The sequence below is a fragment of the Bos indicus x Bos taurus genome, chromosome 4, assembly GCF_003369695.1.
Source record: "Bos indicus x Bos taurus breed Angus x Brahman F1 hybrid chromosome 4, Bos_hybrid_MaternalHap_v2.0, whole genome shotgun sequence".
Lineage (NCBI taxonomy): Eukaryota > Metazoa > Chordata > Mammalia > Artiodactyla > Bovidae > Bos > Bos indicus x Bos taurus.
In genome coordinates this window covers 53,370,947-53,388,373 of record NC_040079.1, presented here as the reverse complement: position 1 = coordinate 53,388,373, position 17,427 = coordinate 53,370,947, and the positions used below count along the sequence as shown (strand labels likewise).

The 17,427-nt window shown below is 38.2% G+C and overlaps 1 protein-coding gene across 1 annotated transcript; it reads left to right on the top strand.

Annotated features, from left to right (window-relative positions):
- The first annotated feature begins 68 nt into the window (after nucleotides 1–68).
- FKBP14 (FKBP prolyl isomerase 14) lies at nucleotides 69–12,115 on the top strand. The gene is made up of 4 exons (XM_027539439.1): nucleotides 69–446; nucleotides 3,455–3,606; nucleotides 6,660–6,787; nucleotides 9,832–12,115. Exons 1-4 carry the CDS (start codon nucleotides 250–252, stop codon nucleotides 9,988–9,990), a joined length of 636 nt encoding a protein of 211 aa, XP_027395240.1. The 5' UTR covers nucleotides 69–249; the 3' UTR covers nucleotides 9,991–12,115.
- Nucleotides 12,116–17,427: the final 5,312 nt, after the last annotated feature.

Below are 17,427 nucleotides of genomic sequence, written 5' to 3'. Positions count from 1 at the left end.
GGAGGCCGTCTTTCCAGGAGCCAGCGTTGTAAGAGCCAGTCAGGGCAGGGGTTGGGCTTAACTCTTTAGAGGTGAGTTCGCAAAGCGTGGGAAAGTTGTCGGTGGTGAATGTGCCACGTCTGCTAGAAAGAGAGGGAGTCATGACTTGCCAGAGGCTGTTGTCTTTAAGTCTTCAACTACTTTCTTAACTCTATGAGGTCGGGGGCCCTTTCTGTGTTTTTGTAGCAACTTCTTTCCTGCCCTGGCAACATGAGGCTTTTCTTGTGGAATGCAGTCCTGACACTGTTAGTAACTTGTTTGAGTGGGGCTCTCATCCCAGAACCAGAAGTGAAGATTGAAGTTCTCCAGAAGCCGTTCATCTGCCATCGCAAGACCAAAGGAGGGGATTTGATGTTGGTCCATTATGAAGGCTACTTAGAAAAGGACGGCTCCTTATTTCACTCCACGTAAGTAATTATACCCTTCGGGTAAAATAATAAAAGAACTCAACCCACATATGCCAGCTCTTGGGCAGGGATAGTGGCGCGTACCAACTTTATCTCTTTAAAAAAACTGAAATATCTAATTTCTTTCTATGGGGAAAGGAAGTTGTTGAAACCCAATCTTATATAACAAGGCCTTTGAAGATCTTATTGGAAACATGTGCTCAGGATAAAACAGTAATTTTTTTAATTATAAAACTTAGAACTAGAATTTCTGAAATACTGTAGAAATATCTAGGTGTATAATTAGGCAATAAGTAGAAAAGACTTAAAGGAATTCTCATTTCTCAAACTTTGATCCTGAGGGAAAATAACTTTGGTGTAGGTGAAATTTACTTTAGCTTTTCAGAGCAATATACAATCATTTATTTGCTTGTCATAGGATATTTTAACGTTAGTTCATTGACTTACTTAAATTCTGTTCTGATAGATGACACTTTGGTCAAGGCACAGGACCATGATTCATTTCATTATTTCTTTCTAGAAATCAAAGACTTCATTGACAGGTGTGGGTGTGGTTATGGAAGATTAATCCAATACCTACAGTGAAGGATTTTCAGGTGGTTACACTATCATTATTTCTGCTTCATTAAAGAAAGAAATTGCAAAATGGAAATCTTTTAAAAGTATAGTGATTTCCAATTAGGCATTGAATCTCTGATTCCATTCCAAACGTATTTACTGAACATTTCTTTATGTTAGCCCTTTTGTTTGATACTAGAGAAAATTTAAATATCTGACTTCTTTCCAGCCTCATCCATTCATTCATCTATCCATCAATCAAATCCTTACTGAGCGACCACAAGTCAGGCCCTAGGGATACAAAGATGACTAAGAGTGGCTTCTTCTCCAGCAGGACACTGTCTACAGGGGGGGAGGAAGACAAATAACTCATGATGTAAAGGACAGAATGTTCGAAGTGCTCACAAAGCGTAATGGACTCTAGAATTAATCGTGCTCTAAAGGTGGGGAAAGAGAGCAACTTCCCAGAGATCATAACTGAGATGGGTCTTGAAAGATGGATGGAGGTTTTTTGGTGGAGAATGAGGAAGGGGGGACATCCCAGGTAGAGAGAATGACATGAACTAAAGCAGCAAAGTTTCATGGCCCTTCCTAGACCTTGTTTTCTGATAAACTGCCTTTACCGGGCATTCCGATCTGGTCTGTCATGACATTCGGAAGTCAGTGGCACTCTTCCCTGAACTCTGTTAGTCCTTGAAAAAAGTTCCAAGATGGTAGCTTGCCACTGAATTCTCAATAGCCCTATCTTTTTTTTTCAATGAGAACAGTGCCACATTGGACATTAAACAATATTATGATTTGCGTTTGAAACTTTCAATTACATTTTTATTTTAGTCTGATCTATTTTAGGTCCAGCCTTTCAAGTCTCAGAACCAAAAGCCTGTGTGGACTTCAGTGCAAACCACTTGACGTTATTTAACACTTTGCTACTGAAGTTCTACTTCCTGATCAGGGGAATATTGTCATGCAGCCTCCATGTAAATGGTCAAAACCTGCTAACTCTGAGTATTATAATGAAAGTACCACCAAATGATCGGTTTATAAAGTACGTTCATCATTTCAAGAACCATAACTTACGTGGTAAATGGCCTAAATCCTTTAGCATGACAGTAAACGTCCCAAAACTGTAACAGCACTGGGTACTGGATTCTTTCTTCTTTCTTTATTCTGTTCTAGCTTTCCTCTATGTTCTACAGTTGCCATTTTGCTACTTTGATCATGGGCCAAATTCAAGAAAAGAAGTGAGGACCTTTACCTACATTTAGTAACCATGGTACTTGGGAAGCTTAGTAGAACGACTTCCAGTTCTCACCTACAAGAGAATAGGCCAGTTCCCTTATTGCACTGAAGTGATGTTAGTCTCAGTCATGTCCAACTCTTTGGGGTCCCATGGATTGTAGCCTGCCAGGCTTCTCTGTCCATCGAATTCTCTAGGCAAGAATACTGGAGTGGGTTGCCTTTCCCTTCTACAGGGGATCTTCCTGACCCAGGGATCGAGCCTGGGTCTCCCACATTGCAGGCAGATTCTTTACCATCTGAGCCACCAGAGAAGCCCCTTTATTGCACTGAATGAGTTAATTGGGTTAGATACTACTCAGCCCACAAGCCCCTCCAGTAGCCCATCAGGTTGGCTTTCTTAGGCTGGCCTCTCATGAGCCAGGATATCTTGACCATTCACTTCTTCTCTAGTCTTTGAGGGGCCACTCTTCCAGACTGCCTTGCATAGCCCCACAATAAACACCTAGGGAGAGAATTAGACCAGGGTCTGAATGGGGATTCAGGGCTGAAGAGCAGCCTCTTGCACCTGTCAGAACCATCAGCAGGCTGTACATCAGGAAAGGTTGTAGAGAGGATATAAGATGCTGTGCTCTCGACTCTCCATTGTCCATGTGAGTATTCTTAGCCTCTCATCCTCCTTCCCAAACTCATCCATATTCCATTATTTTATCCCTCTCTGCACCCTAGTGGTCTCCCAGGGAAAGCATCACTGTGCGATTAAGACTTTGAACTTTGGAATTCAAAGTTTGAACTTTGAACTTTGGAGTTAGGTCAGATACTGGCACACTTAACCTCAGTTTCCTCCACTGTACAATGGTGTAATAATGGTACTTATCTCATATGATCACTGTTAGACTTAAAAGAAGCAAAGCATTTAGATAATACTTGGTATACAACAAGGCTTCCCAGGTGGTGCAGTGGTAAAAGAATTTGCCTGCCAGTGCAGGAGACACAGGAGACATGGGTTCCATCCCTGGATTGGAAAGATCCCCTGGAGAAGGAAGTGGCAACCCACTCCAGTATTCTTGCCTGGAGAGTCCTGTGGACAGAGGAGCCTGGTAGGCTATAGTCCATGAGATCGCAAAAAGTCAGACACAACTTAGCGACTGAGCATGAGCAGGAGCAATGATAAAGTTACTAAAGAGTCCAAATGTGTTTTCTTTCTGTTGTAGTCACAAACATAACAATGGTCAGCCTATTTGGTTCACCCTGGGCATCCTGGAGGCTCTCAAAGGTTGGGACCAGGGCTTGAAGGGAATGTGTGTAGGAGAGAAGAGAAAGCTCACCATTCCTCCTGCCTTGGGCTATGGAAAAGAAGGAAAAGGTAATAACGATTCTACATTTGTACTACAGCATTATAATTCTTCTCTGGATTAGGCATAGAAGGTAGTAACTACTGTGTATTTTTTTTTTCAAGAAGTAAATACAGGACTTGTATATCTTAGGAAAATATAATTTTGTCTTGATTACCATTTGAAGTGGCCAATTAATCATAATATATAAATGGTCAACTGAACTGTCAATGAAAAAATGTTCTATAATCTCAACTTTGTTTACTATTGCTCACCAATATGGTGGGGTTTTTTAATGGTAGTATTATATATATAACATAATGTTTACCATTTTGAAGTATATAGTTTAGTGGAATTCAGTGCATTCACATTGTTGTGCCAGTGTCTCCATTGTCTCCCGGACTTTTTTGTCCTCCCCAATTGAAACTTACTGATTTGTTTTAATAATGCAAAAAGAAAGACTACTCAGTATAGCTGTTTTGATGAGTTGAACATTTGAAATACAGATTATTAAGGAATTAAATGCAGTTTTAGATGTGAGCTCTGTATGAGTCACAACTGACATCTGCCACGACAGAGCTTTTATTGGAGGTTCTTTTCATGTTTAAAATTGTTTTATAATTTATTTAAATAAATACTGGAATGTCATGAAATGAGTTTAATAAAGCAGAAGCAACTGGGCTAGTTGGTCCAGGGAGCCTTTGTGCTAGTATTCTAGGGCAGCCAATAAAACCTGTTGTTCAGGTGGGAGACCATGCAGTTTTCCACAGGGCTACTTATAAGAAGCCTAAAGATGTTTATATGCATGCATCCTATAATTCCTTCATTAGAATCTAACCTACGGTAATAATCTGGTATTGGGGAAGATTTATAAACAGAATGTCCATCACTATGTTGTTTTTAATAGCTAAAAGACTGAAATCAACTTAAGTGTATAATAACAGAGGTGTAGCTAAATAAAATATGACCCAGTTATTTAAAAATGGCATTTCGGGGCTTCCCTAGTAGTCCAATGGCTAAGACTCCAACACTCTCAATGTATCGGCCCAGGTTTGATCCCTGGGCAGGGAACTACATCCCACACACTGCAACTAAAAATCCTGTATGCCTCAAAAAAGATCAAACATCCTGTGTGCTGCAACTAAGACCTGGCACAGCCAAATAAAACTAATAAATATTTAAAATAAAAGAGTATTTTAAACATTAAAAAAATTATATCTAAAATATGTATGCTATAATGTTATATATAAAATAAGAAAACAAAGATATAGTATGATAGTATTAGGAAAAAATATATATACATACAAAGTGAATCACAAGGAAATAGAATGTTGATAATGGACAGTGGTTCTGGGAGTTATTTTTATTTTTTGGTTCTATCTCTTCCACATTCTGTACGTAATGAAGAAAAAAAGTTTAAGAAGTCATTAGAACTAGACATAAAACCACTCTGATGTAGTAAAAATACAGACTTCATAGCCTCCAAGCTTAACCATTTATAAGGCGGGGACTATGGTTTCCTACCCCAGTTTCCTAAGAAGAACATAGGTGCCATATATGAAGTATTACATATTCTAAAATGGACCTTGCTATTCAAATCTTCTGCATTAAGCAGGATTTATTACAAAATTCAATTCTTGTTTTAATAGTCATCCTTTTGGAGAATAAAATCAAGTATCTTGAAAATGTTTCTCTGATGTTCAACATAGTCTTTCACTTTCCTGTATCTTTAACGTTTCTCCTTTTAATATTTATGTAAATCTTCTGCAAAGAACAGGATTTACTAACAAAATTCAACTCTGATTTTAATAATGATCCTTTTAGAGGATAAAATCAAGTATCTGATGTTTAACATATTCTTTCACTTTTCTGTATCTTTATTGTTTCACCTTTAATATTTATATAAATATTAAATGGTATTTATAATTTCTGTCTATATAAATGATATTAGTATATTAATATAAATACTAAATGGTATTAGTCCATGTCTCTTTCTCCATACTCCATTTAACTTGATTTTACTTTGTAACAAGTTAGAGATCTGAATTTGAGTCATTTCCTTCAAACAGAGTCCCATGAAACTAATCCTGCTAACATGTACTTAAACACAAATTTTGTAGTTTTTTAGTACCATGTTTGCATGCCTCCTTTTGGAAAGATTGCAGTTTTCTTCATGACCTCTAGTGCATGCCCTCTGCCTAGATCTGGAATGGTACGCTTCAGCACACAGTGTAAGTTTTGTTCTTTGGATGCTTACAAATGCTCTTTCATGGGAATATGTGGGATGAGGGAGTGGGGCACTAAGAAATATTTGTAATCTTTACCCAGACCTGTATGTTAATTATACTTACAAGAAAACAAATTGGAAAAAAATAATGTCAGTTTCCCAGAAGTTTTTGGTTTTGTTTAGTTTTTTGTTTTTTTTTAAGGTCCCTGGGACTCTAACAAAGCTCTTTTCACTTTAAAAGATTTTTATCTCCCTTCTCAGCAATTTATTTTTATGTCTCCCCCTCCCATGGAATTTCCTCAACATGTGTTGAATTTGCTTCCAGATGAGAAAACTGAGACTTAGAGAAAGGCAGATGTGTTTTGTCCCAGGGTGAGCTCACCTTGTTACATACTGCCTCCCAGTGGTGGAAATGGCCATGCTGGATGTGTCTCTAGGCCAGGAGTTTCTGACCCAAAAGTTAGTAAATCACTTCTACTATGATTAACTCTGAATGAAAGCCCATTAAGTCATTCTTGACATATAATATGTAATCTATTAATTATATTTGAAATTTAATTCTCAGACCATGAGGCATCTGTGTGTGTGTGTGTGTGTGTGTGTGTATGTGTGTGTACAAAACAATCTTTAATTGCAAGGTCAAAACACTCTCTTTTGGATCTAATAATTTGGATTGTTCTATCTTTATTCTATTTGTTTGAATAAACTATAAATAATTTCTCTATATGTGACAGTCTGAGAAATGTTCTTCATTTAATTCAGTTAAAATAGTATTTTGTTAATTACTGCAAGTTTTCTACCATCTAAACTTTGTGATCTTTTAAATAAAACTTAACCCCCACCCTCTCTACGTGTCAGGTAAAATTCCCCCAGAAAGTACACTGATATTCAACATTGATCTCCTGGAGATTCGAAATGGACCAAGATCCCATGAGTCATTCCAAGAAATGGATCTTAATGATGACTGGAAACTCTCTAAAAATGAGGTGACCTTCCCTTTCTCTCTCTCTCTCTTCCCTTTTTCCTCCCTTCTTCCCTGCCTTTTTCCTTCCTTCCTTTTAACTCACTTTTTAAGAAATATATTTTTAAATAAAATTTATTTTATTGTGTAAAATGTTATTTATAAGTTTTCTTAAACACTGATGCTTTGAAAATTGCCTTTTTTTTTTTTCCATAGGAAATCATTGTATTGGAGAAAAGTATATTGAGACTTCCCATTCTTTTGCTTTTTTTCCCCTTAATGCAATAGGATTCACTGTATCTTGCTCTTGCCCTTTTTTTTTTAAACTTTTTTTTTTGTATTGTGGTGTAGCCGATTAACAATTAGGTAAATAGCAAAGGGACTCAGCCATACATATACAAATATCCATACTCCCCCAAACTCCCCTCCCATCCAGGCTGCCACATAACATTGAGCAGAGTTTTATGTGCTATATAGGAGGTCCTTGTTGGTTATCCATTGTAAATATAGCAGTTTGTAGCATATCCTCCCAAACTCCCTAAGTATCCCTTCCCTTCTTCCTTCCTTCCCCCTTGCCCAGAGTTTTTGAAGATCTGTTTTACCAAGACAAATTCCTGTTTTGGAGTTACTGTGTAAGAAACAAAGATGTCCTGCATAATATCACTGGTTGTTAAATGGAGTTGTATAGTGATTATCTAGCAGTTAGCAGCAGCAAGCAGATCACATGCTCAGTTTTGCTCAGAATAGGAGATCCCAGTCTTGATTTTTCATAGAAGCAGACAGACCTTTCCCAGCTCCCTCAAGGTCCTGGTGTTGAGAAAGAGGAAAGGAAGAGGACTTCTCTATATAATTTATTTAGGCTTTTGCAGCCATTGCTACACATACATGTCTTAGTCTGGCTTCTGTGGGGAAAGAAATGGAGAAAGATCTGTATCCTTAAATTTTTTGTCTACTCATATTCTCCATTATCGGCTTCCCTGACAGCTCGTTGGTAAAGAATCCACCTGCAATGCAGGAGACCCTCGTTCAATTCCTGGGTTGGGAAGATCCGCTGGAGAAGGGATAGGCTACCCACTCCAGTATTCTTGGGCTTCCCTTGTGGCTCATCTGGTAGAGAATCCGCCTTCAATGTGGGAGACCTGGATTCGATCCTTGTGTTGGGAATATCCCCTGGGGAAGGGAAAGACTACCCCACTCCAGTATTCTGGCCTGGAGAATTCCATGGACTGTATGTATAGTGTAGTCCATGGGGTCTCAAAGGATTGGACACGACTGAGTCATTCCCCCCATTCTCCATTATGGCTTGGCTAGTCAGAAATCAAGTCCCTTTTTATGCTTTCATCCATTTCATTCCAATGACCAGAAAATGATTGAGTCTTGAATAAGATATGTTGTTATAAACCACAGGGTCATGATCCACAGCTACTAAATTTATAACACCTCAGAGTGTTTATCAGTCATTAACTCTTTTCTATCCAAGATAAATTTGAATTCCCTTTCCTTTAAAAAATCCTGAATAAACAACACATTCACATGGTTCAAAGAAATCAATTCAATATAAAAGGATTTATTAAGAAGTCATTCTCCCACCTATATCCTCTTCTACCATGTGACCTTCTCCTTCCTATCCAGTTTTATTAGTTTCTAATGTATTCTTCTAGGTATTTCTTTATCCAAATACTAGCAAACATGAATATACAGTTTTCTTTCCCCCTTGCTTACACAAAAAGCAGCATACTACGCATACTGTTTGGGATCTCACTTTATTCACACAGTATACCCTGGAGACGTGTTCTGCCTTAGCGCATCTATTATCACTGCCTCTCCCGCTTTTTTCAACTGCATTACATCCCCTTAATCTTAAAAATAAATGTGCACATTATGTTTGCATATTGGTGGTAGAGGGAGGAGAGAAGGTTTGAAATTGCTCCTCTAACAGAGGAATATGATTAAAAATGAAAATACAGTTGAACTGCATTATGGTGAATCTAGTAGGTAATTGCGGAGAAGGCAATGGCACCCCACTCCAGTACTCTTGCTTGGAAAATCCCATGGATGGAGGAGCCTGGTAGGCTGCAGTCCATGGGGTCGCAAAGAGTTGTACACAACTGCGCGACTTCACTTCCACTTTTCACTTTCATACATTGGAGAAGGAAATGGCAACCCACTCCAGTGTTCTTGCCTGGAGAGTCCCAGGGACTGGAGAGCCTGGTGGGCTGCCGTCTATGGGGTTGCACAGAGTCGGACACGACTGAAGCGACTTAGCAGCAGCAGCAGCAGCAGTAGGTAATTGGGGGCAATATTTTGTTTATATATTCAAATATCTGTGTAAAAATGGAAATTTTTAGTCTAAATACTCATCAGTCTGGATTTTGCTTTAATCTCTGAGATGGAAAGGTCAAGTGGCATGATCACACCGAGTTCCAGAGCAGCTACTGTTTCTAGTCACCTACTTAAATTGTAAAAAGGCCATCACCTAGTCTGATTTTAAGAGAAATACCTGGAGTTCTGATCCTTGTTAGAAAACAAGATCTGGGTAATTCAGTGGATTGAAAGGTAGCGGTCTTTCAAATCCCTGACTCTGTGGTGGACTGGGATTAGTACGCTTCATTGTGTGTTTTTCTCGTGCTGTAATCCTTACGTTTGCCTCTGGGCAGTATTCAGTGTCTCTGCCATAGCACTATTTGTTGTGGTTTACTTGCATCCAAATCTTTTGTGATCCCATGGACTGTAGTCCGCCAGCCTCCTTGTCCATGGGATTTCCCAGACAAGAATACTGGAGTGGGTTGCCCTTTCCTTCTCCAGGGGATCTTCCCGACCCAGGGATAGAACGTCAGTCTCCTGCCTTGCAGGCGGATTCTTTACCACTGAGCTGCCTGGGAAGCCCACAGCACTAAAGAAACAGCTTTTCAGGGGAAAAGTTCTTTATAACTCTTTTACTATCATATGTAGCTGTTTAGTAGTTGTTATATATAACTAAATACACTACCCATCTAGTCTATAATATTGATTGGCTCAATGTGGGTGTCTTATGAATCTGAATTATTAATGTGACCCATTATTTTGTAGGTTAAAGTGTATTTAAAGAAGGAGTTTGAAAAGCATGGTGCAGTGGTGAATGAAAGTCATCATGATGTTTTGGTAGAGGATATTTTTGATAAAGAAGATGAAGACAAAGATGGATTTATATCTGCCAGAGAATTTACATATAAACATGATGAATTATAGACACATGTCTCCCATTTTACATGGCATCCATCCTTAAAAGCAAGGGTAATTATCCCGAAAGAAAGTCTTATTTGTTAACTATGTTCTGTTCATGCTTTGTTTTTTTTATTTTTATATATTTTTCTGAATATTATTTGAAGAACCCCTTAGGGCTTCTAAGTACATTTATTTCTGGTAAGTTATTGGGAAGAAAAAGGTGATCTGTTTTTGAAGAGAAGACTTCTGGACCATTTTTCACTTTCACATGTGAAGCTGTATGTTTTACTTACATACATGTAATTTTCAAATATTGCAACCAGGAGCGTGCCCCACATAAGAACAGGTTACAGCACAGATCAGCACCCTCTATTTCTTTTTCCCTCATCTCCAAGTTAGATGCTGATATTTGAAAAGCCTTTAGCAATAACCCAAGGCTTATTATTTTCATGTTGTAATGAAACAGTGTGCCTATTACTGCTTTTGAGTCTCTGCTTGAGGAAAACAGGAAAATGGTTGTTGAGCTCTACTTTTAAGTAACTGCTTTACTGAGGAGATGTGCAATGCTGAAGTGAGTAACAAAATTCATAATTTATAAATGTTTACATTGAAATCTGCCTGGGATTTAAGCTACATAACTAGCAATGAATGACCTACCATGATTAACAGAACAATTTATTTATGTGTTTATTTCTTCATAATAAAATGTGTCAAAATATTGCAAAGGAGGTGAAGAGTTGGAATGAGTCACTGTTTACTTTTTAAGGCTAGCAGATCGCCCTTCCTCATTCTTTAATTGATAAATGTCTATAACTAATGTGTTATACTACAGTAACATTGTCTTATAAGAGAAATTAGTGATACAATAAAAAATTTCCCATTTCTGCCTCATCAAAAAAAAAAAATGAGGCAGACCCACAGCAGCTACTATTTTTTTAAAAATTTTTATTGAAGTATAGTTGCTTTACAATGTTGTTAGTTCACAGCGGCTACCTTTGAATAGAGGTCTATCACAAGTCAAAAGTTGATGATTTTATAATTTTATCTTAAATTGGAATTCTTCCCCAATACTTTTTAAAAATACCCAAACCTCATTTGCTAAGAAGAGTAAGTTTACAAAGTGATCTCAAGTGCATCATTGTCCGATTCTCACTAAGCCTATGAAAAAAAGAGATCTTATTGTACCTATTTTATAAATGAGAAAGTTGTCATTCAGAGAGATTGATTTTTGTGCCCAAGGTCAATCAGTAACTAACTTGTAGACCCAGATTTCAATCCCCAAGTTAAGTATCTTTGTACTGCCCTCTGGTATTGAAAAGGATTCTCTCTTCAGTTTGCTCTCCTAGTAGTCAACTCTGTTTTTTGTCCTTGGATCCTTATCCTTTGAAGATAGTTAACTGGCTGTATGTGGTGCTTTTGAAATCCCATGATCCAGAAATGTCTCTGGTTTAATTGAATAATCTTAGGGTGAGCACTGAATTGCCTCAAAAACCCTAGGGGCGAGAGGGTCCAGGCATGTGTCTTAGTTGTTTATCTCTGGTACTTATGAACAATTACTACATCATGTATGGACGACTTTCACTGATTATATGTGGACATTTTCATCACTAAAACAGGAAGTTCTTGGGAAGAACATAAATAACACCTTTCTCTGATGAAATCACCTATATTTAGAAAACTCTTAAGTTGTCACTGCTGTTTTCCTCAACTTGAAGGACTTACAAACCACAATACAGAAAGCTTTGTACTGTATTATTGAGGGAAAGAAAGTAGCTTGTCATCCCGTGCTATATTGTATAGACATTACTGATGATGCTATCTATGGTGGAAGAGGAAAGGAAAAAGAATTTTGGTTATTCAGGGAGCATATTATTTATCTTGTATGAATTTGGATCAATTCCCACCTAAATATTTAGATACAAGTATGAAATGACAGCATATAAATAGGTTATGGTTGTTTTTACATTATCTGCCTGTTTAGTGTAGCAGCATCTTTGCACTACTTTTCATTCGTAAGAATAATCAGACATGAACTGTGACTCCACTTGTATATAATTTGCCTCAGTAATACTGCTAAGATATGTTATATTTAAATTTCAACAACTCTGTTGTGGTATTCTTTTCAAAATAAAGTTTATTTGGGAAATAATTGGTTTTGTGAAAAATTCTTCAAGCCCCAGGTGACTCAGCAGCTTTATTGATTTTCTGTTATTCTCGGTCTTACATTGAAACTGAGGAAAATGAACAGGTAAAGTGAGGAGAGGGGTGTGATGACATTTTGAATGTGTCTTTGGTTATCCACTCTGTTTAGATATATTTGTAAAGAAAGCTGTGGTGTGGTTTCAATTGTTTTGAAATTAGCATCAAACTATTAAGGGCAAGAAAATTAGAGATACCAAGGGAACATTTCATGCAAAGATGGGCTCAATAAAGGACAGAAATGGATGGACTTAACAGAAGCAGAAGATATTAAAAAGAGATGGCAAGAATACACAGAAGAACTATACAAAAAAGATCTTTATGACCCAGGTAATCACGATGGTGTGATCACTGACCTAGAGCCAGACATCATGGAATGTGAAGTCAAGTGGGCCTTACTTGACTTCACATTCAAGTGAAGCATCATACAAAGCATCATGAACAAAGCTAGTGGAGGTGATGAATTCCAGTTGAGCTATTTCAAATCCTGAAAGATGATGCTGTGAAAGTGCTGCACTCAATATGCCAGCAAATTTGGAAAACTCAGCAGTGGCCACAGAACTGGAAAAGGTCAGTTTTCATTCCAATCCCAAAGAAAGGCAATGCCAAAGAATGCTCAAACTACCACCCAATTGCACTCATCTCACACGCTAGGAAAGTAATGCTCAAAATTCTCCAAGCCAGGCTTCAGCAATACATGAACCGTGAACTCCCTGATGTTCAAGCTGGTTTTAGAAAAGGCAGAGGAACCAGAGATCAAATTGCCAACATCCGCTGGATCATCGAAAAAGCAAGAGAGTTCCAGAAAAACATCTATTTCTGCTTTATTAACTATGCCAAAGCCTTTGACTGTGTGGATCACAATAAACTGGAAAATTCTGAAAGAGATGAGAATACCAGACCACCTTACCTGCATCTTGAGAAACCTATATGCAGGTCAGGAAGCAACAGTTAGACCTGGACATAGAACAACAGACTGGTTCCAAAGAGGAAAAGGAGTACATCAAGGCTGTATATTGTCACCCTGCTTTTTTAACTTATATGCAGAATACATCATGAGAAACGCTGGGCTGGAAGAAGCACAAGCTGGAATCAAGATTGCCAGGAGAAATATCAATATCCTCAGATATGCAGATGACACTACCCTTATGGCAGAAAGTGAAGTGGAACTAAAAAGCCTCTTGATGAAAGTGAAAGAGAAGAGTAAAAAAGTTGGCTTAAAGCTCAACATTCAGAAAACTAAGATCATGGCATCCAGCCCCATCACTTCATGGGAAATAGATGGGGAAACAGTGGAAACAGTGTCAGACTTTATGTTTTTGGGGTCCAAAATCACTGCAGATGGTGATTGCAGCCAAGAAATTAAAAGACGCTTACTCCTTGGAAGGAAAGTTATGACTAACCTAGATAGCGTATTCAAAAGCAGAGACATTACTTTGCCAACAAAGGTCCATCTAGTCAAGGCTGTGGTTTTTCCAGTGGTCATGTATGGATGTGAGAGTTGGATTGTGAAGAAAGCTGAGCAACGAAGAATTGATGCTTTTGAACTGTGGTGTTGGAGAAGACTCTTGAGAATCCCTTGGACTGCAAGGAGATCCAACCAGTCCATTCTGAAGGAGATCAGCCCTGGGATTTCTTTGGAAGGACTGATGCTAAAGCTGAAACTCCAGTACTTTGGCCACCTCATGCGAAGAGTTGACTCATTGGAAAAGACTCTGATGCTGGGAGGGATTGGGGGCAGGAGGAGAAGGGGATGACAGAGGATGAGATGGCTGGATGGCATCACTGACTCAATGGACATGAGTCTGAGTGAACTCCGGGAGTTGGTAATGGACAGGGAGGCCTGGCGTGCTGCGATTCATGGGGTCGAAAAGAGGTGGACAGGACTGAGCGACTGGACTGAACTGATTTGAGGGCAATAGTTAATGGTGAATTTTTGGGCAGTGCTATGTGGTGTTTAGTTTTGGTTGTAGTTGTCATTAATGTTTGGTTTAGAAGTTTATTTTATGTCATGGGTAGGCATTATGATGATTAATGCTTTCTAAGGGACTTGCCTGGAGGTCCTGAAGCTAAGACTCTGCGCTCCCAATGCAGAGGGCCTGGGTTTGATCCCTGGACAAGAAACTAGATCCCACATACTGCAACTCTAAGAGTTCACATGCTGCAGCTGAAAGATCCCACGTGCTGCAGCTAGGACCTGGCACAGCCAAATCAATCAGTAAAACAATAATGCCTAGTGAGGAAATTAGTGCTATAAAATTTCTTATGTAATTAAATGAAATTCTGAGTTGCTATAAAAACAAGAAAAGATGATTCTGATTCAGATGGGTCATTAGCCATTTTAATCTTTCCTTGTAGAAATGAATTTGTACTTTTCCTCTTATTTGTGATACAAGATATTGCTTACATCTATAATGCTATTTATATATCAGCATGCTATCTGTCCACTGAATTGAGGACATGGGTGACTTCTCAGTGTTGTTTGGAAACTACAAGAGGAGAAAAAGAAACTTGGTGAAATGTTATGGGAAAAAATAATACCTTTCACCTCTCATAAAAAAGCAAGTTGTCTGGATAGACCTAGAAATTATCATCCTGAGTGAAATAAGCCAGACAGAGAAAGACAAATAGTATGTGATATTGTTTATATGTGGAATCTCAAAAATAATAAAAATGAATCTGGATACAAAACAGAAACAGGCTCACAGACATAGAAAACAAACTTGTAGTTACCAAAGGGGAAATGTAGGGAGGGGTAAATTAAGACCAAGGGATTAACAGATACACACCACTGTATATAAAATAGATAAAGATTTACTGTATAGCAGAGGGAATTATATTCATTATATTGTAATAACCTATAATGAAGAATAAAAAAATATATGTATAACTAACTCATTTTGCTGTACACCTGAAACTAACACAATATTATAAATTACATTTCAATTAAAAAAAAGCAAATTGTCATTACAATAATAACTCTGGGAAAAAAAAAACAAAGGACTTATTTTCCAGAGATGCAGAGCACCCGGACATAAGAGTTTTGTTTTAATTTTTTTCTTACCCGCTTTAGTTTGAATTAAAATCTGAAATGTCAAACATGAATATAAATTAATATGCCCATTTGAAAACATTATAATTATAGTACTTCTATCTCTTAATATCTGTAGCATTCTAATTAGAAGGATTTGCATATTCCCTTTTAGTACAAAGAAATCCATACATTGTTACATATGGGTTTGGAGCCTTTGTAAAAGTTGCTCAGTTGTGTCTAACCCTTTGTGACCCCATGGACTATACAGCCCATGGAATTCTCCAGGCCAGAATACTGGAGTAGGTAGCCTTTCCCTTCAGGGGATCTTCCCAACCCAGGCATCAAACCCAGGTCTCCCACATTGCAGGAGGATTCTTTACCAGCTGAGCCACGAGGGAAACCCAAGAATATTGGGGGCTCTTTACCAGCTGACCCATGAGGGAAACCCAAGAATACTGGAGTGCATAGCCTATCCCTTCTCCAGTGGATCTTCCCAACCCAGGAATCAAACCAGGGTCTCCTGCATTACAGGCAGATTCTTTACCAACTGAACTACCAGGGATTTGAAGGTAAATTCTTTTCTCTCTTTAAAACACTATTTTGCCTCTGCTTTTAGCTTTAACTATGCAACTTCCTGCTCCTTGCTCCAGATTAGTAACAGAAAGAGACCTTGGCAAACACTGGTTTCATAGCTCAGTCTTCAAACGTAATGAGAGGCATGCTTCGGTTTCTAAAAGCTGTAGAAATGTAGCAATGATTCAAATTTCATGTACACTACAATCATGTGGGATTTGTGTTTAGAGTGCAGATTCCTAACTCTTTCCCTAGAGATTCTGATTAATGCCACGAATCTGCATTTTAGCCCACTTGCTAGATGGGTACTGATGCAGGTGGTGTAAGAACCTTAATTTGAAAGACAGTTAATTTCACTCATTCTCTGCCCTTGAATATGCAGTCTCCTATATTTTTTTCTTCTATAAATACTGTTTTTTTTTTTTTGCATTTTGGAAAACATTAGGCACTGGGGCAACTAATTGTGCCTAAAAAGGAATATACTGTTAAAGGATAAGTTGTGTAGAGATACCATTTTTCCTAGGGTTAGAAATTTTTTATGACTAAATTCTTACAGCAGAATGTTAGATAGTAAAGCTATTTTGTGTACATTTTTTCTAATAAAAGGAGAAAAGAGCTCAGACTTTCCCCAAATTTATTCTTCTATATATAATTTTTTTTCGGAATTATCTACAACCCCACTCCTTTAGAAGAACATACAGCTGAGATTTAGGAAAAAAAGAAAATGATTCTCTTAAACATATATAGATGTATATATGTGCATATATATATTTATATAGTGCAAACTATGTACTGTGTATAAACTATAAACTGGATGTATATATAGTATGTGTTTGTATATAGTGTGTCTGTGTGTGTATGTGTGTATATGTGTGTATGTGGCTATAGTTTTGTATCAGTTATTGAAATGCTCTGTCCAGTGCATGACTTCCTCTCTCTGGAAACTTCTTTACCGTGCAGTCAGACTTCATTTTTGTCATTTTGGAGTTTGTCATTCTCTACTTAGCTCACTTTTCTGTGTTTCACTTATAATTTAGGTAAAATTTCCCAGTAGTCCTCTATGTACTGCTAAGTCACTTCAGTCATGTCCGACTCTGTGCGACCCCATAGACGGCAGCCCACCAGGCTCCCCCGTCCCTGGGATTCTCCAGGGACAAGAACACTGGAGTAGGTTGCCATTTCCTTCTCCAATGCATGAAAGTGAAAAGTGAAAGTGAAGTTGCTCAGGACTGCAGCCCACCATGCTCCTCTGCCCATGGGATTTTCCAGGCAAGAATACTGGAGTGGGGTGCCATTGCCTTCTCCTAGTCCTCTATGTAAAACCAACAATAACCTTTCTTTACCCCTTTTGCCTGAGGGTTGCCAAAGGACTAAGTGGCTCCTTTTGATATGCATAGATTATTTTTAGGGGAAGGATAAAAACGGTAGGAAGGCTTCAGGAGGTCTGCAACACCTAGCAGCCTCTGTGGACGCCTCTGTTTATCTGCTCTTTGTGTTCCTGTACTGCTAATAAAGCCTCTGGCATAAAATGGATGCCTTTAGTGAGTATGAGTCAGCCAATAATTTACAAAACCAATCTAAGTGCCTGTGAGCTAGACTACCATCAATTTTATTTTATGATCTAAAAGCAAATGACATGAGATGTTTGCTGAGGT